General features: G+C 42.2%; 1 protein-coding gene and 1 long non-coding RNA gene across 3 annotated transcripts in view; one reads left to right on the top strand and one right to left on the bottom strand.

The window, feature by feature from the left end:
- Window positions 1–16749, bottom strand: part of slc9a1a (solute carrier family 9 member A1a) — a 25131-nt gene extending 8382 nt beyond the window's left edge. Inside the window, exons 1-6 of one of the 2 annotated variants that reach the window (XM_010738154.3) lie at window positions 15638–16749; window positions 6254–6726; window positions 4780–5030; window positions 3412–3629; window positions 2183–2385; window positions 73–162 (exon numbers count right to left, since the gene is read on the bottom strand). In XM_010738154.3, the coding sequence (XP_010736456.1) occupies window positions 73–162; window positions 2183–2385; window positions 3412–3629; window positions 4780–5030; window positions 6254–6726; window positions 15638–15908 (1506 nt within the window). In that variant the 5' untranslated portion in view covers window positions 15909–16749. The remainder of the gene's footprint in view (window positions 1–72; window positions 163–2182; window positions 2386–3411; window positions 3630–4779; window positions 5031–6253; window positions 6727–15637) is intronic. The other variant, XM_010738156.3, reaches the window with a different exon arrangement.
- On the top strand, window positions 16075–24178 carry LOC113747263 (uncharacterized). Its single transcript, XR_003463508.1, has 4 exons — window positions 16075–16138; window positions 16842–16926; window positions 23253–23426; window positions 24000–24178. It is a non-coding gene; the product is annotated as an uncharacterized LOC113747263 (long non-coding RNA).

Raw genomic sequence — 24178 nt, 5'->3', positions numbered from 1 at the left:
TGTATGAACCATCATGAAATCCAAATATTCTGACCATGAAAGCTGAAGATGGTTGAAAGGGAAAAGTTGTACCTGGGTGTGGATTTCCTCATTAATCGAGCGCTTCGCCTCCTGTTTCTTCTTCACTGCCAGCAGCTCCACCAGGGGTTTGATTGTCATGCCCTGTGAGAAAGATGAGAGGAACAAAACATTATTTACTGTAAGCAGCCCCTGACCTGAGCTAAAAACAGAAAGAGGGAGAGTGAGAGGGGAAGTTTGCACGTGAATTTTCACGAGTATTTAAAGCTGACATCTGGAATGTTTTACAATCTGTGCTGAAGATTAATGTATTACACTCCCCATGCTCTGATAGAGACATCGATCACACCTGTTCTGGTTTAACTCCAAACAGAGCCACCATGCTGGTGTTTTCATTCACTGAACTCGAGCATAAGCTCAGTAGTAACTATGTGGAACATTTTTCTAATTGTTGCAGGTGCTGATTAACGATCACGACAGGTCTTCACGCGACCTTGCCATCGTTGCTGTAAATCGCTGGCCTACTTAAGAGGCTGATAATATGGTACAGGTTTCATCTGTAAATGAATTTCTTCAGCTAAACACCATGAAATCTTTCTCAATATCAGCACTGAAAAACAATTTTCAAGTCTTTTTGAGTTTCCACGCTATCCTGGACAGACATTCTTTGCAGTAAAGTTGGTAAGAAAGGCAAAGAGAGGTTTCTTCCAAGAGCAGATTTCAGTAGAAGTTCCAGAGAAATCCTGAACTGACATCACTGTGATTCCTCAAGAGAAATGTGTCCATAAACACAACTGAAAAGTGCGTACGTCACTGCTAAACTACTTTAACAATGTGTACACTTTGTGCTCCTGTGTATACGGATGTAAAGCAACGAGAGGTTTCTAAGCACTGATCTCCTGTCAATAACAACTCAACTTTTTTTTACTTCTATTTTAAATCTCTGGAAATGTGTTGCGAACCTTTACTGGACTGTTATCAACAGGATTAAGAAGAATACACTGTTATTACAGATTGGCTCCAGGAATGCAAAAATCAAACATCCGTCTGATGTTTGGCCACTGATGGATTATAATCAGCTGTGTGTGCGTGTGTGCGTGCGTGCGTGCGTGCGTGTGTGTGTTTCTGTCTGTCTGCACCTAAAAGCTCAAGCGCATCATTGTGCTTCTTAAAGAGATTAAGATGGCCATCTGGTTAACCGTAATGGCCTAAAGTGGATGATGGCAGATTCCTGCTCTTTAATCATACCTCATTTCAGTTCACCTTATTTCAAGCTCACAAAAACATTAAACAAGGATATTCAAGGACTACATTTATTCTTTTACCCTAAACAAAGAGAAATGTTAATATTCGATGGTCATCCAGAATGTTCGAGTCCCACTTCAGGCCAATCAAAGAACCCAGAGACCTGTGATCTGTTGGATGAATGATGAATCCTCATTTTTTTTAATGATGGTTGGGCCTCGTAAATACAAAAACATAAAACTAGGGTTGGATAATAAATGATCTACTCATTTTTTAATAAATGAATCACCTACATTCGATATACTAACAATAGTTTAAATCTTAACTGGTCACACTGTAATTAATCAGTCAATCGTATCAGAATTAAAACACACACTCGCACAATCTCACTCGTTTACACAATCATACTTTTAACTCCACACTGCAGGTGAAAGGGACCTTTGCCCTCTCCCTCCTGGTCTGCATCCATCTCAGCATCAGACTACCGGAGCTAAATCCAACAACATGAATAAAACATGTTTCTAATCTAGCCTCTGAGCAGGAGAGAACGTGTCTTCTGGGTTTTATTTTAGCTGCTTCCATTCTGGGTTCAATTCACATCCAAGAATCTTCCTACAGTTTCACAACAGGCTGGTTTATCTAACAGCACAGGGCTGATGCAGTGTACTGTTTTTGTATGTTATCCTGAGGTCCACTGAGTAGAAATGTGTCTCTACATAAATCATATTTTTTGTATTCCTTCTGCACGTGTTTCACATTTGATGAACAGATTGGTTTACCTGCCTCTCTGTGTACCTCAAAGTTGAAACTAAAATTACATTTCCCAAAACCAGACAGAGCGCTGTAATGAAAAAGAAAATCTGACCACTTAAGGTTGAGTTTAAGTGTGTTTTGGACCAAAACAAGATAAACTGGGTACCTGAACAAAGACGGTGAAGAAGATAACAGTGATGATAGCGGTAAGGAACATCCCTCTCATGGGGAAATGCCTCTCGTCCAACAGGAAGCCAAGGGAGAAGGCGATAGCACCTCGCAGGCCACCGTATGCCACAATGAACTGGTCCTTGGTGGTCAGTTTGACGATACGGAACTTGTTGATCACGAAGGTCAGACCAACCACACCTGAGAAGGACAGAGTGATGATTGTGATTTTGTGTGTCAAGCTGAGAGAGAAAGTCGAAATAATAATACTTTGTTACATTATGTTTGGGTTTTTCCACACAGCTATGAACACCAGCTTACAAACACTTGATACTTGCTCAATATAGCTAGTCCATCATGGTAATGCATTACAGCCTTTAAAAATCAATGACGGTTTTAATGGACTACGTGCAAAGTCTACTATTTGAATTCAATATCACATTGAAATGAGTGGAAACCAGCTACTGCCTGAAAGATAAAAACAATAAACACTAAAGTATGCATTTGGAAAAATATGTCATTCGAGTCAATGACCTCAAAGCTACAGAAACATTGACCCTCTGAACTACCCTTTAACTACAGAACACGACTTCATCACAAGATCTTGCATCTTGTGATGCAATGAGCATGATTATCGATCGCAAGAATTCACAGTATATCAGAGTGTAAAATAAAGACTCTTTCCAACACCAATAACTCTAGACTGATCAATCATCAGCACAAGGCCTTGTGAAGGCCTGAGGTCAACATGGAAATCCTTGGTGGTGCTACCTCTCACATGCCCACAGCTGTGTGATGAAACATGATGACATCTACTCCTGTCAGCGTTTCCAGTTCCCTTTTTCAGGACAAGGTTGTTATACACGTACGGAAATCCTTTTTTTTCCCTTACAAATGTCACTTCACTTCAAAGTGTACCATATTACATTTATCTTCTTTGAAAATAAATGCTAAGCAACTTAGCTTTTGCACTTTTGGAAATCTGTTCAAAACCACTTTAAGAGGAGATCTGAAGCGACAGCCTGATGTAAAGCTGTAACGATAAAAGCGAACCACAAGCGATCTCCCGCCAATGGCCACATGAAGCGACAATATAACAAATTACCAACTCATTCTCTCTTGCACAGTTGTTTCCCCTTTCTACAGTACTGCTATACAGCACAGCTGGGTTCTTTTTTTGAAGAAGAAGAAGAAGAAGAAGTGAGAAAAAACTGCAGTTGAGCTGACCCATGACCCGTGCCACCAGACACAGCACGACGGTGACAGTGACGAAGGTCCAGTTCCAGGCGTGTTTTCCGTCCACCGTCGCCACGCCCAAAAAGATGAAGATCAGGGTCTCGCTGACGCTGCTCCACATTTTCAGGAAGTACTTGATGGTGGTGTGGGACTTGTGAGATATGTTGGCTTCCACGTACGGTCGCATCACCGCTCCACATGCTATTAACCTGCAAGGACAAGGGCAGTTGACTTATAGTAAAATGAGCGTGTGCAGAGGAAAAAGTATTTTCATAGATTCCAGGTACCATAACAAATACCAGTTTTCTGCTTGTTACCCAGCTCGAGTTCCACGCTTATTATGGAAATGCAATCCTGGCCTGTCTGGTGACCACTTCTCTATTCCATTCTGGTGTCATGCAATGTTTCTATGTCGAAAATGTGGAGGCCAGAAAATAATCCTATTCATGTCCCATAAGCTGCAGCAGCTGCTCAACATTCAACCCCCACTCCTCCTCTACATAACTATTGGTTTGTCTTTAGGGAAACGTTTAAAGGAATGTACACCTATAAGCTGTTTCATTTCTTCTTTATAAACAGATAAGATAAAAAAAAAACACACCAACAAATCCTGTTTTTGATGTGAGGTGCAAGAAGACAGCCACGGGCTTTAGAAGAGATTGTCCTTGAAGCTATACATCCTTCGGCCCTGACTCAGAGGGGGCATGTCAGTATATCATCACCAGCTGTCTGAAACATCAATAACTCCTAGCACCTCAAACAGAAAATGGATTTGCGTACTTGGGGAGCTGGTGAGAAACGACACCGTGGAGAATGTTGAGATGCCAATAAATTCAGGCTTAGTTTAGGTGCTGTTAGATCAGTTCAATTCATTATTCCACTGGTTATACGGAGATGTGCAGTGTGAGTTACTGTCGTAGGGGAATGACATGAGAGATTATTTTTTCCTGCGGTGGCAAGGCTGGATAAAGAACATGAGATCTAACCACTGAGTGAAGAGATCATCTGTACAGTCAGGGAATCCCCCTGATGTATCCTCTGGGGACCATGCATGTACACAATTTCTATTCATACATCAGCTGTTAAGGCAGTTGACAGATCTAAAGTGTATTTTTATGTTGATCTCTCCCTAAAGGCAAAACCTCATCTCTGTCACATCAGGGCCGCTACATGTTTGAGCTGCTCTGTGCAGACTGATGTGGGCTGCGAGCAGCGTCTGTCAAAAATAGAACAGCCATGTATTCTTGGCGTAGCTGAGCGGAGAGACGCTACTGGGATGCGAGCGGCCGTGCACACGGAACACGGCGCAAGTTTGGCCATAAGTCAATCTATAACCACCAACCCCTCCCCCGAACTTACGCCATGATTCCAGAGAGGTGGAACATCTCAGCTGACAGGTAGGCCATGTAGCTGTACACAAAGACGAAAAGGGGCTCGATGACACGGGTGTGCGAGGTGAAGCGCGAGGTGAAGGCTGCCAGTATCCCGTACAGGGCTCCGACTAGTACGCCACCACACGCAACCACCAGGAAGGAGATGATTCCCAGGAAGCCGTCCATCACAGTCACCGTGCCGACACCTGAATACTCCTCAAACAGGTGGTATAACACCTAGGAGAGGGAGAAGAGGGAGAGGAAAAGAGCTGGGGATGAGGATGTTTAATGTTCAAAAGAGGAACACAGAATAAAGATGTCATAATCAAAGTTAAATATTGCGTAAAAAAAAATAATTGCATAAAAAGCAGGGTAAATGTCACAGTAGATAACAAACCACAACCAAAGGTCCCAAAGTACGTCACATCATGATGAAGTGAAATGTAGTCTTTATTCTGTATTGTTCCATTACCGGAACATCGTTCTTAAGAGCAGGTTAAATATTAAAAGATTTTATTTGCCTTCCATTAACCCTTTTTGAATATGTCAAGGCTGAGAACATCCTTTAATTGGGCAAGTGTAAGGACAACTGCTTTTTGCTTGAGCCACATGGATAAAATTTAAGTTCTGTACCAAGCATTTACTAAATATCTCACTCCTGCAATGCCAGGCAGGCTAATCATACAGATCTGAGTGCCAAGGAGCCGTAGGCTGATGAGCTGTGCTCTGGCTCTCAGCAGAGCCTTTTATCAATGATGGCACAGTGCCGTCCAGCTTGTTTAAGTGTGCACTGAAGCCAGACTTGCGGCTGAACATATGACTTGGTCCTCGGTGCATGAACATGCAGAGTAATTGAGGAAAATGCTGTTAAAGATTTATGGAAATATTTAGCGCAGTATTCATATCAAAAACACTGGCTGTTAGGACTTCATTTGGCGCTTTGGATCGCTATGATGCATTAACATTAACGGTAACTTTATACTGTAGATGGTGCTGTTTGGGAACAGGCCAGCTAACAGCTGGTGTGCTGTGAGCGGAGGATTATTGTGTGGTGACAGGCTAGTGAGGGGATCACTAGCTGTGTGATGACAGCTTCAGCCTAATTAAAATATTAAAAGAACTGAATTCACATGTTTTATTCAGTCTAATACACAACTTGACGCAGTGACAGAGTTTCCAGCTGCTTCTGAGCCCCAAAGCTAAACGTCAAAGTCTTTATTTGTGCCAAAATGCTGTATATCGAGAGACAATGTTATTGTTCCTCTGAACAGCAGCTGAACTGCCACCCACTTATGGCTGTAATGATGATACATGAGCTCCTGAGGGCTCAGCGTATCATATGTATTCTTGATGAGAGACCTGCCTCTAATCTACTAGTCTATTATACCTATATAATATACCTTATGAAAGAAAAGATGCATTCACAGGGCAGCCGCTCTGCCCTGTTTTCTGTCACTCACCACAGTGACAGCATCGTTGAGTAGTGATTCGCCAAAAACCAGGATGTGCAGCAGTTCATTGATGTGGATCTCCTCGAACACAGCTAGCACTGCTACGGGATCCACAGCTGAGACGATGGAGCCGAACAGCAGGCAAGGTAGGAGCTCGAGCTGGTGGAGGATGGATGGATTGGCTGGCTGGATCTGACACACAGCGTACAGCAGGCCCCCGATGAAGAAGGCGTTCCACAAAGTCCCCACGACAGCGAACATCAGGATGGTGCCCAGGTTCTCCATGAAGGGACGGATGGGCAGGAAGTAGCCAGCATCTAGGATGATGGGTGGCAGGAGACAGAGGAAGAACAATCTGGAGTCCAGCACCGGGGGGACTTCTTCTCCAGCTAGTTTGATGAGACCCCCAACTAACAGGCCCACCGTGATCAACAGGCAGCTCTCTGGAACGATGCCCGACAGCCGAGGCACCAGGTGGAACCCTGTGTAAATGGATGGAAAAAAAAAATAAGCTTGGCACGAAGGACGACAAAGAGCAAGAATGAGGGTGTGACTTATCTGGAAATTCGCTGCAAGTTTCAGCCATAACAGTATCTGTGACGCTGTGTGTGTTTGTATCTGCCTGAGTGATAAAAACAAACCAGAACTGGGGTGTCGTTTAGTTCAGTTGGTAGAGCATCCGCCCCATGTACAAAGGCTCAGTCCTTGCCTCGGCGGCTCATGGTTCAAATCCGACCTGTGGCTCTTTCCTGCATGTCATTCCCCATCTCTCTCTCCCCACATTCCTGTCACTATCAAAATAAAGCTCAAAAAGGCCAAACAAAATATCTAAAAACTGGAATTGTTGCCATTTGTATTGAGACACAGAGCAAAAGCAAACCGAACATGCACTAACACAACACTACAAGAGCAATCAGCTGTGACATACCACACTCCTCTGTGAGTACAAGCGTGACCCAGATAACAAATTCCCACTCGCGTTTTAGGTTTTAGCCACCAGCTTGATGGTGCAGAGCTCTCTCAGGTAAGAAAATGTCTTCTGCACAGTTAAGGAAACGCAGAGAAACACATCTGATATTTGTATCAGTTGTGCAGACATGTCAGAGCTCACCTGTCCTCATTTGTTTATTTCAACTACTATCTGCCTGTGACACAGATGTGTGACCTGATACTGTCATATTGTGAATGAAGTGCAATCTCTTGATTTACAGTTTGAGGAAGAACATGAGTGTACTGTATTATTTGTAGTAACTCGTGTGTCACGTAGCGAACACCACGGCCTTGTGAATTCTTGAAGGACAAAATGGAAATAGTATGCAAAACATTTATCATACGCAGATCGCACAGGTCAGCCGGTCAAGGCAAATGTAAAAACAATATAAACATAAATAAATACATTTACCATAAGCCCAAATTCAGGAAAGGAGATTACACTATAAATGAGAACAATAAAGAAGTGCTGCTAGTGAAATGAAAATAGAAGATTTTTAACTCTGTCTTCTTGTTTAGGTACTAATCCAGTTTCAGATAATTGAAATAACCTTTTGCATTCATTTGTTGTTGTTGTTGGCTGCGTGGCTCACATGTCACGACACAAGCAGCACTGCAGGGGAGTCTCCAGGGACTGCCTTTACGAGCAGTATGGCCTGACACATGACAAAAGCGTTTTGCCTGTGAAAGGCCCAACAGGCACATATATTGTCAACCCACTGCTGCTGTGAAGCTTCACACGGATCCTGCATGTATATCCAGTGAGGTGACAGAACAACTGCGTGTGTCCCATAGCTTTCACCCTGCTATATTTACTGTACACTACAGCAGCAGAGGGATGGTGTCACGGTGTATGAACTTGACAACAAACACAGAGAAATACGAACCAGATAAAAAGCTACATCCTTATTTTAAACTGCTTCATAGGGGTGAAAAATGTGACTAATAATAGAAAGCATGAATTTTATTAACACGGCGGAACATCACCTGGCAGCACGCCTAATAATAATTCTGACACTCAGTCACTGATGGCAGGAGCTCACGTGTTAGAAATACTACCCGTTTGCCCTCCAAAAAAACTCACTGCCCTTTGTGAATAACACAATAAGACAGTCAGGTCATATAAGGTCAGATAAAAACACCCAAAGCAGCACTTGATAAACTATCAATAAGCACCACAGCTACAAAGTTCAAGCTCTTCGGGACGTGGGTGGATGGTGCGGACCATCTGGCACAGTAACCACAGGGTGTGTTCCCTCCTGAGCAAAGAGAGGAGGGGCAGGCAGGTGAACAGCTCTGGCCTGCTCTAGTTTGCTTACATTTGCACAACGAGGAACATGGAGCAGCTAATTAATAATAACTCATTAGCACAGCTCGTTATGTAAGGCCCAGGCATTGCGCGCATGCTGTAAACAAGAGTTACCACTTAAGGTGAAGAGATAAATCATAATAGAAACATGCAAGCTGGAATTATATTGAACCTTTAATTGATCATTTCAATGTCTTAGCGGTGAAAGTTTAGCATCAGAAATTCTCCATGAACATCTGAGACATAGAGGGAGGTGTGTTTAAGCACAGAGGCTCAACAGGTGCATGTCTGTGGATTATACAGCTGCATCCAGCTGTAGCTCTAGATCTCCGAGGAAAGACAGTGAGGAAGCCTTTATCTTAAATGGTCTGAGGAGACCCAATTTCCCCTGAGCGACACATCCGGAGGCACAGCGCTTTTCTCTTCTCAGTGGATTTTTATCAGAAAACAGGCACTACCCAACACAGTAAAAAGAAACCGTGATGTATGTATGTATGTGATTCCCCCCGAGGGTTTTTGTAGCGAGCAGGATGTAAATTCCACAGCTAGTTCTGAGATTATCTGAAGCACAGTGTCTCCTTCAGAAGAAAGCATCAGACCCTTGGTCTACTCAAGGCTATAAAAGTTAATTAGCTCATTAATGTTCATAACACCACAAACCCCCTATAGATACTGTTACATAATTAAGAAGTGTCTGAGACGTCAACACTACAGAGATCTCTGTTCAGCACGAGACGGCCTGCACACCTCCAGAAAGCTAACTGGTTCCAGTATCTAGCAATATCTTTAATGAAACACAAGCATGTTCGGTTTCTTGACAGCGAGCAGATGGCAGTGCATACAAGGTGTTACGGGGAAAAAACAAGGTCTGCAAACAAAGCGCATTTACTTCTACCGGTCAGGCCACGAGGACGCTCTACATTTCTAAACAAACAAACTGCATCAGGCTGCGAAAAACTGACAGCAACTTATAGCCAATATTATATTAAGAGCTGGCAGCCTCATGTCGACATAGAAACGCACAAGACATTGGAAAGCTCTTTAAACTTAATTTAAATAAGTAATTTGACTAGAGACACATGCTTATTCTCAGCAATGTCCCCAGGGAATACTCGCAGTGGAAGATTGGGTGTCATGAATTCATACACCAAAACACTTACACCTGGGAGTGGCCCAGTTTTACAAACTTCCCCTGCTGTTAGTCACTTAGCAGCTCAAGTTATATGTCACCTTAGTTTGTTGGACTTCCTGGTTACATGCAGTTCTTTAAACCTCATGAAAGAACTACCCGATACCCCAGAGACTCAATGGAAAAACAAACATGTATAACTGAAACCAAGTAAGGTTATTATAAGACAAGGATTCCCATGACCTTTTGCGATGAGTGATCCTCAGAGTAACATTAAGTAATCAACCTTAGCAAGGGGACTGTGGCCCACAGTTATAACTCCCTATAACATTATTCTTCAATACCATGAACTAAAAAATGTAAAGTATCTATCACCTGAGTATCAATACGTCACCTACCACTTATCATCTTTCCATTTCATAGCAATGCCTCATTCACAAATATTTAAAAATATTAGATAAGCTGAATCTTAGCATGAAGTCTTTCATTCATACATTCTTGATGGAGAAAACACGGTATTATAATCTAGTGAAACATTAGCTTATAACCATGAGTCAATGGTTATAGGAACTTAATTTTCATCATGTCATTCTGAATACTGCTGTGAACACCATGACGTACCGGTATGTGTTCATCCTGCTCAGCCCAGCAGAAGCTGTGGAATAATACACAGCAGGTCGCAGGAATGTTTTTATCTGTTCTCAGAGAGAAAGAAAATGCCTAAAGTGCTCGATTGACCAAGCTCTGCAATGATTCTACCTTCACACATATCCCTCACCATAAAGATGGGCAGTGTGGTCCTTGAGGAAAGGGCAAACAGCTTGTGATTGGATGGACTAAACGTATTACTGCTGGAGCCTCGAGCAGTGTCACGCTCAACAGTGGATCCAACAGTGACACTCTGAATGACCCATTATCATTCATGGGTGACCGAGAGGGACAAGTGAAGACTGTGCATGTTGGACAACCCTGAAGCAAATGAGACAAAAAGCCATTTCAACATCAATACAGACCCTTCGAAATGTAAAAACTCTCAGTGTGCCCAGGACCTTTAGACAAGAAGGTCACTGGCGGGAAGCCTGAAACATTCAAGCTTGGCTACGTGGTGACAGCAGCACACTCTTAAATCTGTCCTGCATGACTTCAATTATGGCCTTCAGTGCTCTTCAAGGAGATAAGATAGCGAAAGGAGGGGAGCGTACTTCAAAGAGTAACTCATGGCACACAAATGCAGGGCTGCCAAGACATATGTATGAAGGAGATAAGGGTTAAGTGTACTCAATATATGAGAAAGACAGTACAGTCCTTTCCTTCCTTCTTGTCTTGAACTCTAAGATCAGGCAGTCCTTTCTGAGTGCTTGTCAACAGTGTCTTTGTCTCACTCTCTACTGGGAGCCTTTCTGCCGCAAGGTTATTGAAAACTAGCAAAGGGTAACAGCTCTTTCACTTCTGTATGTGTACCTAGTGTCAGCACGGCCTGGTACCTGCTACACATGATCATTTCAAAAGCCGCAAACTGTATCCTGTTGCCAAGTGACTAATTGTACACTGCTGGCAAACGCATCTGCTGGATGTGGGGAGCACAAAAGAAAGAAAACATTTGAACAGTGGCTTTGTTCGCGAAGGTGATTAACTTGCTTCTTTCCCTAGAAAATAAGACGCTAAACCGGATGGCCAGTCTAAAATATTGATGTTCACTGGAAGGTCAAGAACAGCGTGTTTCAGAGTGATGCAAGCCGTCTTCCTGACTACACTGCTGCCTAAAAAGACAAGCATTTGTGAGTCATTGTTTGATTGTATGATGCAGATCATTGTGCTCCTCATGTTGCCCGTGCCTGTCCAATGTTGGTTTAAATTATTAATCATGGCATGCTGCTACTGCTGGTATATTTCAATATGCTCCCTGAAGCCATATTTGCACAACAATACCACTGGCTCACACATTAACACCATAAAACCTCTGTGTGATCCTTACTACAATTCACAAGCACATCTTCTACTAGAACTACTGAATGGAGTACAATTCAGGGACAGTATCAAGTGTCTGTTACAAGCAATGCTGTAGATATGATCAGAGTGTCTTATGATCAGAGTGTCTGATGTTTGAAATGGTAAGAAAGCAAACAAAGAGAAAGATCTGGCTTTGGAAACGAATCAAAAGGATAAAACAACATCAGTACGAACACTGTAGATACCACCAGGGGATCAACCTTTGAGGTTGTCTTGTAGCTGACGAGATAGTGCTCTTTTATTGAGATGATAACAGTATTTTAGATAAGAGTCTGAGTCTAAAAAAAAAAAAATCTAAACAGAAAACTGCATCATTTGTAACCACTAATCACTGAAAACTCCTTAGCCTAAGACAGCTAAAACGATAAAGGCTTGCAACTCTGTGACGCATGCACAGAATGAAGACCCATCCAACCGGTCATATTATGTATAATATTGATTATTACTTTAAAGGCTATTTACTTGAAGGCCTCAGTTATTGACTATACGGAGTAATCTTATTAAATGTGAGTCAAAGACATCTACTAATACTTCTTCTTAAGATTAAGAGAGGACATGTGAATTTCTTTTCTTTGAGAAAACTTGAAAAATGTGTGTGCTCAGTTGTGTGTAACACATTAAGATAAGAGCTGCACAGCTTAGGAAACACTGACTTAAGCGTTGCCAAAGGTGTGGCCTCGCATGAAAAAGCTGGAATCTTTCCCGCAAACAAATAAAGACAACATTAAGGCCAATATTTCTGATTGGGTTTGCTGAACATTTGACTTCAATACAACAAATGTAAACTTACTTAGACAGTTAAGTGTGGCCAGACTTACACTGCAAAGTGATTGTGCTGCACTGCTTAAAATAGCAATTTCATTGAGAACATTTTTGAAATCATAGTAAATGTAGCAGGAGGTAACTGTAGCTCAGTGTGTGTCCCTCAGGTGGATTATGGGTGAACCCAGTGACACTGATAATGTCTCCAACCTGAGTTAACACTGATTGTTTACGATAGATAAAGAAATCCTTAAAAGGAATGGGCAGGACTCTTGAGGGGAACCATTTACTCTGCAAAGAAACCAGCTAAACAATCGCAGCATTCCTGAAATAGTCTTAATAAAAGACATAATGGATCTTAGAAAATTATAATTACAAAAGATGGCCTAAGGCTTTGCAGTTTGTACCTGAGGTTTGAGAATCTGAAAGAAACTATAGAATGGGAAACAACTCTTAAAACAAGGGTTTCCACTGTTTACATAAAAACCAGATTTCAGCAATGCCACCACTGCTGAGGTTACAATTCTGGGTTGCCATGGAATATGTGCTTCACTTTTCAAAATCTGCTTTTACATGGCCACTCATAGTGGAGTGGTTCACACTTGAACTTTTGGATCTGCATGCAGCCAGGCTGTCTTACCGAGAATTATTAACTGTGAGCATAGCATAACTGTCATGCGGAGATTCACCCGTAATTACAAATACTACAAGTCTGTCCATTAAGAATGAACAAGGTGGTGTTGATAGCAACCAGTTAAATACATTACTTTGCACTGCAAAAACTCAACAACTGAAGTAACAGAGGCTGCAGCGTTGCTGACAATATAGTCATGACTCTACTTGTTAACTCACTGCAGGCATAGCAATGTCTGGCTTCCTCTTCATAAAGTAAGGTACTGGCAATTAGAAGTGTTTCCATACTTTGGATTCCTTTTTGAACAGATTATCATCAACTAACTAACAAAGTAAAATAGATATATGTGTGTGTGTGTGTGTGTGTGTGTGTGTGTGTGTGTGTGAATAATGAATAGAAGGTGAGACTAACTGGACTTGTTAGACACGTTACAAGGAGCCTCTAGAGAAGTCTAGAGTCTAGAAGGAGGGAAACACTGAAATCAAATGGCTTCACAGTGACTGAAGGTAATTACTCACTCCTATTGTGGATATTATCAGCTCTAACCTTACCGAAGGGTCAACCTGAAAGTCGATGCAGGGTTGATGTTTGATAAGGCTGTAAACTATTATAAGCACTTTACTACAGTGTACTTATTGTGTGTAAGTGCAGGTCAAGCCTTGTTTATGAGTCTCTTTACATATTATTATGCACTGTCAAATGAATGTGGAACAGTGTCATTTAGATAAAAGCTTGTTAAGCAGTAACTCTTCCTGATAATAACTACCCAGATCTTTTCCTTTGAAGACAGAGGGAAAGAAATCTACTTTATGTTGACTATATAGCAGGCTTCCTGTGCTAATTATAGCATCTGACGTAGGTTGATTAAAAATAGTTCTTTCTTTGTAATACAGGTCTGCACCCTAATTACAGGATGTCTCATAAATATAAGGACTTTAACACTGTTAGGGTGTAATCTCAGTAAGAAATGATATGAAAATATTTTCCACTGGGTGTAATCAATTCAAGAAAAGTACTCATGTGAAGAATATGGACAGAAAGGCACCATGCATTCAGGCAGGGCTGCTTAAGAGATAAATGGACAGAGGATGTGCTTTAGGCTTGTAAGATATTAGGTCTATCAACATGAATCACGACGCTGGACCAAGGCTGAGTGGTGTAGCAGCCACAATGAATTACCCATAGCCCATTCTCAGCCGTCCTGGGATAATCAGAGGCGTAAGGTCACTACTTTCTGCTGCTGCTGCTGCTGCTGCTGCTGTCAGCCCACACGCCGATCCTGCCTCATTTCCTTGCTGTCTCCCTTCTGCTTTCATCATTATTTAAACCATCTCTCTCTCTCTCCTTATCCTCATCTCTCATATTCACGCCATGCCCTTGAGCTGCTTCCCAACAGAGAGCCACCGGAGCCAGGTGGTCCCCCTTTTTCCTGCCTGTCCTCTCACCAGAGACACTGGGCTTCTCGCCCAGACAGTGAGGGCAGTATCCTCCCCTGGCTTTCCAGGCTGGTGCTCAGTCAGGCCCCTGATGTCACGGGCAACTGACGAGCTGCTGGCACTCGGAAAAAAGATAGCACGGGGACAATGCAGTGTTTCTGTGGAGAGCACAACATGAGGAGGGACTGATGATGACAGGACAGTGTATAGAAAGAAAAGAGACTCGAGGATCAAGTCAAGTGTTTTTGACTCAAATTTGAGCAAACCTTCGTGACGTTGTTGCAAAGCTTTTGGCTCACAATGACGTGACAGAAGGTCCCCCCCCCTTGTTTTGAAAACTTGCCATACAGTTGCTGTCCAACATCCAGACTGCTGCATCAAGCTGCTTAGTCATCACTGTAGCAAGGAGTAAGTACAGCACTGGGGGAAAAAAAAGAAAAAGAGAGACCCTCTCGACATGACGACTGACAGATCCGATGAGCAATCAGACCGGCATTATAGATTTACCCTCTGAGTCACCAAATGAACTGAGCTACTCTGATCAAACTTGTAAAAGGTCAGCATGTCAGAGGTATCTCAGATAGAGATCACCCAGGTCAGAGATCACCCTGTAACTCTGAAGTCATGGGTCTGATCAATCGTTATCATTATCAGATATAACATTTATCTGCAAGCTTCAGATGGTTTATCTAAAGTAAATGTCTGCTTGGGTCTATGGACATACTGCAGTTTGCCCCAGTGTTCTTTTCGACATGTAATTATGACCTGTTTAAAAATCGCCTTTTCCATCTGATTCAATTGCATTGTCCTATTTTAACCTGTTTGATAATGTTGTATTCTTGTAATTTGATATACTTTTATGGTTCTTTTTGTTTGTTTCTGTTATTTGCTTATTTATTGTAGGGTGTCCTTGGGTGACAGAAAGGCACCTATGAAATAAAATGTATTATTATTATCATTACAATATGTAGGTGCATTTGAATAACCCCCTTACCTGCAGTGACTACACCTGACCCATCCCTCAAACAGTATTTCCTGAAAAGGCTGAATTCAAACGCTACAGGAGGCTTTGTAGGAAGTAGTGACATGAACACACAATACGTGACATCAACGTAATACTCACCTAATTTCATTAAAGAGGCGAGCAGCACCCATAATGACACTTCAAATGGAGCCTTTATGTGATTGTAGTCGAGGGAGAGCACGGGGAAAGCCTTTTTCACGAATGTGGCGTTGCCCGAGTGTTGGTCCTGGTGGTGGTGGTTCGTATCCTGAGAGCAGGCAACTCCGAGAGGTCGCACGGAAACCTCCAGAAACAGCAGAACCATCAGCAGGAGAAGTCCCCGCTCCGGTAAACTCTTAGCCGGGTTGTGAAAACCTGCCCTGGAAGGCATGTTTGTTGATTTAAAAATAAAACAGAGTAGTAAAAAGTCCAAACAAGTTCACTGAAGTTGGATAAAACTTCAAACCGACTCTTCAACCGTCGAACATTCTAACTGACTCCAACGGTTACGGCCAGTTTAAACCGAATTCGAATTCGACGTTAACCAGACTTCAACGGCTCGGAGCAGCACAGGTGAACCGGTCGTACAAAACAACACAAGCAGGAAATGTCAAGATGCTGGTAAGAGTTGCTTTAAAAAACAACAACAACAAGCCCAGACAAAACAAAACAAAAAAGCACACCTATCCAGTTTTGGGGTTGTTTCACAACAAGTTTGTCCGTTTCTGTGTCAGTGACTATCAATGTCCTCGTCGGTGAAAGATGTCATTGTTGATGCTGAAGAAAGCGGCATCTCCCTCCACGTCTCTTCTCCTCTCCGTCTGCCCGAGAAACTCGTCCGTGAGGCGGCGTCGATGGTGCTCGGATACTGACCTTGAAGAGAAGCCACACTACTGCTGCCACATTGCATTTTGCTGTGTTGCCCTATGTATTTCAACTTTTCTTATATATATACACATTACTGTCCGTGTGTGCGGTATTTCCACCCGAGTTCTAACCCCCAAAAGAGGACAAGACCTTGGTCGATGGGGGCTCAGCTTCAGAGGGAGGATGAGGAAGGGAAAGGGGGGGGAAGACTTGGGATGTGTGCGCCGCGCCGCCTCTGGCTTGTCCCGGGTTGTGGAGCCGAGTGGCGACTGCTGTTCCCTGTGGTGGTGTTTAGCTTCATACAACCTTCAAGACGCACACCCTTTCGAGGAGGTTTGGTGGATGGGAGGAGGAGGAGTACAGTGGAAGGGGGTGGGGGACGGCCGACTATAGTGACACCTACAGGAATGGAGGTTCTAGGTTTAAAAACTAACAGCATCTCCCTTCTCTGAAACAGATTCCTCATGTATACATGTGGTCCTGACAGACATGGGACCAAGTCACACATGTGTAAGTCTCAAGTCTTAACCTTGAAGTCACAAGTAAGTCACAAGTATTTTTTTTCTTGGGCAAGTCAAGTCAAGTCCAAGTCAAGTCACCTTTGGTGTATTGTTGTAATTTTAGCTGCAGAATAAATTCATTTTATATTCACATTTCATATTCACACTGAAAACATGATGCGAGTAACACTCAAGTCATTCAAGTCATCAAGTCCTAAGTCAAGTCAAGTCCCGAGTCTTAAACTTCCAAGTCCGAGTCAAGTATTTAATTTTTCGGTCAAGTCAAGTCACAAGTCATAAAAACGGTGACTCCAGTCGACTCGAGTCCAAGTCACTAAGTCTCAAGTCCCCATGTCTGGGTCCTGATGTGTTACACTTTAAATACATTGCTTTTCAAAAGGTAAGGGATATTCGGCTGAACCTAAAATGTCCAACTGTTCAGTGTGTCAGTACTTATAACAAGGTCAATCAATCAATCATAAGTGACTGATCCATGAGTTGACCACTAAGTCTTCTGGTTTTCTTGTATTTAAACAATCCTCTTCATCATGCTGTTCACTCAAAGGGAAGTTGCCACTGAGATTAGAGTGTCATCAGCAAGTTACAATAAGTCAACTTGTGACCAGTGTGAGATGTTGTCAGCAGATTTGCCTTTATCTCATCTCTATCTTCACAATGTCTGACTGAGAAGCGGGGGTGCATACATTTGCAGAAACTGAATCTCTAATGGAAAACTGGCTGTAAAGGACATCATGTTTGTCTAAGAGGTCAGAGGTTAGCTGTCAGGGTAGGGGCACAATTTATTACGCAAGAACACTTAAGTGAAGCACATGCCTGCTATATTGATCCAAGATGCAAGCATACGTTCATAGATACTCATACTTATCAGTGTACTGTCTACTGTTCCTTGTGTGTGGCCGTAGGAGTGGCATTGCAACCTACTCGCATTGCAAGTTTAAAATTATGACTCAGTGTAGTTGTAAATTTCCAAACGCACATTCTAGATTTAGTAACGTATGATTTCCCTAATAACAAAAGCATTGACCTGAAGGGAGGCTGACATTACGGGCTTGTTGGGCAGTAACGTTTTTGGTAAAAAGCAGAACAAAGTAAAGCTGATTTCTAAGAATCCAAACAACCCATGGGTGCTCAATTTGTGTCTACTGTGATGTAACATGAAGTTACAGTAATAACTGTTGAGAAGTGCTTCCACCTACGTAGTCTAAACTGCCTAGAGTCCCCGACAATTAGACCAGTAAGACCAGAAATGAAAACAGACATGGGTTGATTATAGTTTTGAGCTCAAATAGCTGCTTTCTGGACCTTAAACAATAGACTGGGCAGAGCACGGAAGACTAAATACATTAATTGTTCTGAGAACGTTAAACCAAAATGGATTAGATAACGTCTAGTCTGTCAGAATGATCCGAGGTGCAGCATTAATTAGGTATGGTCAATGGTGATAACAGTGTGCTGCACAACACACACACTTAAACACCATTACAGTCAGGAGTTCAGGAGACAAAGTGTCTATGCCGTTAGTCATTTCTGTCTCTCTCCCTGTCTATATCACTATTTATGACTTATATGTTTTACGGCCTATCACTGTAGTTTCCGCCACATTCAGGTACTGTAATGTCATAAGGACAGGTAAATAAAGCATAAAGATAACACCCAATACCCTGGTATTGTGGGTGAATCCCCTGATAGACAAGTCCTGATTTAATTAATACATATTAACACTATACAGTACATATACATACAGAAATACATCCATGCATCTATATCCTGTAGCCACTTATACTTGTCAGGATCATGTGGGGCTGGAGCCTAACCCAGTTGGCATTGGGCGAGAGGTGTAGTACACCCTGGACAGGTCACCGGTTCATCGCAGGGCTGATACTTAGAGACAAACAACCATTCACACTCACATTCACACCTACGGGCAATTTAGGCCACACAGAAAACCATAAACTGCCTGGCTGTGAGGCAACAGCACTAACTACTGCACCATCTTTATGGAAGAAATGATCATACTTTATTGCTTTGTATTATAACAGAAATTAGCAGTCAAACTGAGACTCACAAAGAGAAAGCAAAGCTCTCTAATGATTTAACACTCATAACTGATTTTATGAGGTCTTTTTCGGTGCCGCCTCACCACAGTTTATGCTTTATTTTAATATGATTTCTTTTCATGGAAGACTTTCTGTCACAGCCATAGTAGGGGAAGCACAGGTGTAAATAATAAAACGAATGGTGGCTGAATTCAATATAGCCGCTTCCTTGTCTGGGTCACTGTCACTGTCATGGCTTGCTGGCTTCCTGGTGAGCAATGTTTAATGTTATTATAAACACTTTCCCACTATGCTATACTGTGAAAATGTTCCATTTTTATCCTGCTGTGAGTACGACATCCACTTCCTCAACATAACAATTTCAAGGGTGTTTAGTATTCATGCTGACAGGCTACTTTGTTAAAGAGGCTTGGTCGAAGTTAAAGTGTCTTTGCACTTGTGTTCTTGTTCCTATGTACTCAATGCAAATGGAAATTGCTACACTATAACATTTTCTGTTTAGATTAGCTCTGGTTAGCCATTTTGATTGGAAGAGAGCTTGGCCTGTTAATGTGGTGGCTGTATTCATGGTAAGAGTTGCAGCGTGCCTCAGGATTCACATGTGCTCATATCCAAAATGTATTGTGAATGGCTTTGTGTCTGCAGGATCAGCAGCAGTTTATAGTGCTTGAGAGCTGGGCTGTCATTTATATGGGGGATGCTGTTAGTTATTCCAATGATACAACTGATATTACCGCTTTTATCTTATCAGCATCATGTTATTGTGTATGTTTTGGCATGCGTGTCTCTTGCGCAGGTGTTTATTACTCTTAAGATAATGCTTCAATAATTAATGAATGTCAAAAGTCTCTTTTTCTCTCTGCAATTTGGATGCAGAACAACTGGAACAACAACAATTTTCAGTCTATTTATAGAGTGAGTTATGGCTCTACTTATCACTATAGCGCAGAGACTGTGCTACAGAACATGTATACCATATCAGGCAAGACTTTCCACACTAGTTCGTAAACTAAACTTCATACAAAGCAAGTGGCAACCTTAGTAAAAGTCTGTGCTGGAACATAAAAATGAATAACCTATACCCGCCTCCACGGCTCTGCTGTGGTAAAGCTGTGATGCCAAGAGCTTTGCAGCACGGACTTAGATTTCTACAACACGACTCCAAACTTCATCAAACCCTTGGAGAAAATAATAGCAGGCATGTTGTCATGTGGTTAGCGGATATGAGGGAAATTACTCAGGAGGACTGAGTTAAACACATGCCTGACCTATCGTTTTCATCCTAAGACTACTTATAGCAATATGTCCCTGGAGGCCACATGAGCCAGAAGCCGTATGGGTTCACTTGCTGTAGTTTCGGCTGCTCTGTACCCTGCAGCTGGAGCCAGAAATTCAGATTTGATCAAACATAAATTGTACTCTACTAAAATAAATCCCCAGCCTAAAGTAAAAGGAGTTACATGCCGATAGCTTGATCCAAGATCGGGCAAAAACAATTTTATTGAACCCTAGTGACCGAGCCTGCAGTCCAAAAGCTTGTTTGCTCTTGCTTCGGGGAGGCTTTCTTTCATATTCTTGGAGCTAAAGAAAGTACAGTCTCAGTGATAGAAGTCCATTTTCTCCTCTCTGAACTGTGCAATTATACAATGGCAGATCATAAAACCCTACCACCTCACCCTGACCCCAACGGTTTATATGTCCACTTTGAAGTTTCTATTTTTTGTGTTTATCTGCATGGAGTTAGTCACTGCGTCTTCTCCCACAAACCACGCAATGTGGAGCAAAACAAGTCAATTATTGCCAGGCAGGGTTTGAATCTACAGGAGGAAACAGAAGAAAAAAAACAAAAGCTGGCTGTAATTTTTACGACTTCCACTGGATTTAAAAACAAGGCAATTCACAAGTTTTGAGGTTTACAACCGTTTTACTTGTTTGTTTGTCCTTACATTTGTTTCATTTGGAAAAAGTGACTCTAATATTGGCACATTTCTTCAGATTCATTAGGCTAAACCCAACCTTAAATCCGGCTTTACACACACACATGCTGGTTACTAGATTAAATGAATAAATCATACACCAAAATGCAAGCAGCTTTTTTTTAGTCCCCTGCTCAGAAAATGTCAGCACCACCGATGTCTTCCCGGCTGTATACTGTATCAGCATGGCGTTTCATTAAAGGCTAGCCACAGGATCCAACGCAGTCATCTCCTGGATTTGTGACAAGGAGCCAGCAGGAATTTGGGATGAGACATTTAAAAACAAATGGTGACATGACGCCGCCTGGTCAGCTCTGTAAATGATGACGCGCTCTGACAGCATGTCTGTCAGCACGGATAAGAGGCAAAATATTTTGATGGTTTTAATCGCACGCTCTCGGGAAGAGGTGGTTATTTGAGGATTTGCTGGGCAAACATTCACTTCTGACGAGCATCTGGATAATGTCCATCTCTCTCTCTCTCTCTCTCTTTAGGGTCCATTGCTGCACAACTCTTCATCCCCATTTCCGCTAAGCCATTGCAAATATCACTTCTCTAAGTAATGCCACATCACATCATGCTTAATAAGTATCCACTATCTCCTGCAGACCACTGCTGTCCTTGGGGTATCATTTCCATCATCTTAGATTAAGGCAAACGCATATTTTCATAATTATGGCCATGTGGTCATGGCACACTGAAGGTCAGACAGTGATCCGCATAATGCCCCTGATGTAATTTGGTGGCTGCTGAGAATCGACATGACCAGTGTGACGTAAATATTTTCAGCAGCTGACAGCACGCTGTAGCCAGTCATTGTTAAACCAAGACCAAGAATTATCATAATGAAGAGCATGGAGAAAAGCCACATACAGCAGGAGGTCTTTTGGTTGCTTGAAATGTGTGTGCAGAGTAACTATCGCCACTATCTCTGCAAGTGTAACAGTAAAAATTAAAGTCTTTAAGGGAAGACCCTACTGATTTTACCACACCAAAGTGTGTTTACTGGTCTTGGAGAGTCTTATGTGTGAATAAAATTCTATAAAATCTGGCCTCGTGCCTTCAGACCTCTCATCATTTTTGCTGGAGGGAAGTGGCTCATTATCTGCTTCTAGCATAGCAATTTCTGACCAAACTGTCATTGACAGAGTTGCACTGTTGGTAATTTGGCGCCAGGTTTTGACAAGGAAGAAGAAGAATGCTCAACCCAAATGTTATGGGAGTACGAAGCTAAATAAGTGGAGTACTCTTTTGATCGCTTTAAAATATGGGTTCTGTTGTCTTGCTCTCATTCTTCTCTTTCCAATGTTTCATTGTGTTCTTGGCTCAGACTGCAAGACCTTCCTCAAAGATGAAGAAATGCATTGTGAAATTGCCAGATTAGGAAAACAACTGATGAGAAACAAGGACATTTAGCTAACAAATGAGGACGTTGCTGGTTTCTGGGCTTAATTTGTTATGGGTTTACACCCACCGCCTCTCCACTGCAGCATGAGATTCATGAATTAGATAATAAGGTTCCCTCCCTACTCCCTTTTCCTTCTTCTTTTCTGTTTCTCTCTCACCCTTCCTTTTTTTTGTCTCATACAGAGGTCTGATTCATGCTTTTCTACCCAACTGTAGAATATATATTTCACCAGACATTCTTATCTTTAAAAAAAAACCCTGACTCATTTAAACTGTCTTCTGGTGATGCAGCACCACCTCCCAAAGTCAGCCAGATGTCATTGCCATTGTGAGAATGTGCACATATACATCTCCGCCTGAAGGTGGCGCCATCACTCTAGAAATATAAAAGGACTTTGTCCACTTATCCAACAAGAATACATGACAATGAGGTAAAAAAAAAAAAAAAAAAAAACTGACAACAACCATTTAGTATATTAGAATGGATTATCATCAGGGAATGTTTCAGCAAGATCATGTTGCCAAAACGAGTTTTAACTCACTTCTATGTCCGTAAACAGGTCCACAGACTGTCTATGGCAGGGACAGAAGGAAAACACACACTTAAACAGCTTTCACTCTCTATTTAGATGGAATAAAATAATAATTTCAGCTCTTTGAGTGAGGACAGACTTGAATCCCAGAGCAAAGATACACTTGATGATATCTGAGTTGGTGTAAATCAAATTCAGATGGGAGCCGTGTGGCCTTGCTCAAAATGAAACATCACATGTTGTTTTCCTCTCACACACACACACACACATACACACACTGTTTTAATAAAAGTCTTTGACTGCACCCAGAGCCAGACTTATGCTCTGTGCTGTCAGCTCGAGGTTTCCAAGGTGTTCTTCTCTTTGTGTTCCAGGCAGACCTTTTTGGCTCCGGGGCGAACCATAACTCTTACCTCATTACCATGAAAGGTGCGCTCGCTCAGCGATTTTGCCCAGGTCACATCTGGCACCACCCAGAATAGATGAAGAGAGGGGGAGAAGGCAGTCCACTTTGAACTTCAAAGCAGGCGGTAAAAGTTTGCTTGGAGGTATTCCACTGTATACACACTATACGACACTGTATTCGGCATAGATCGAGCACTTTAGATGTAAGGCACATGTCGCCATCTATGAATATCTTAAGTGCAAAATTTAGAGCATACCAGAACGCTCACTGTGGACATGGATTATTCTAAGCAGCAAGTTTTTTTTTAAGTCACAATTTGTCAGACTGAGTTTTATACTTGACCTGTAGAGGGCCCTATCAATTCCAAAGTGATGTTTGCTTGTGAACATCTGTTAGAGTTATGACTTCATCTCAAGGCCGAGGATGAGACAGAGACAAAATGCCTTACCTCAGGCTGCACCAGCCAAGGCCAGTTGTGATATGAGTTATATATCAGTACCTCTACAGGCTGAAAAAGACAAAATTCAGAGAGCATCAATCCTCTTGCTCTCTTATCCGAATGCATGCACACGTTATCTGCTGCTCTCTTCATGCTTCACGTAACCACACTCCACCCGCAAACACACGACACAGCTCACAAAGTTGTCGGTGAGTTTAACGCTGTTCTGACTCAACCTTTGCTCTCCATGAGTGCGAACACAAATCATCCTCTCAGCTAGGTGCAGCCAGCCAGGAGGAGATGTTCCAGCATGTACCTTGACATAGCGGCTCTGTAATTCACCACCACAGTTTTCATGTATAATTTACCACCGCAAGAAATTCCTCTTTCATGTATTATTAAACGGAATAACCCGTCATTTGGGCTCAGGCACAGTTTTCACTGTGCAATTACGT

The sequence above is a fragment of the Larimichthys crocea genome, chromosome XIII, assembly GCF_000972845.2.
Source record: "Larimichthys crocea isolate SSNF chromosome XIII, L_crocea_2.0, whole genome shotgun sequence".
Taxonomy (NCBI): domain Eukaryota; kingdom Metazoa; phylum Chordata; class Actinopteri; family Sciaenidae; genus Larimichthys; species Larimichthys crocea.
The sequence above is the reverse complement of the archived record's forward strand: the minus strand, read 5'-3'. Positions and strand labels throughout refer to the sequence as shown.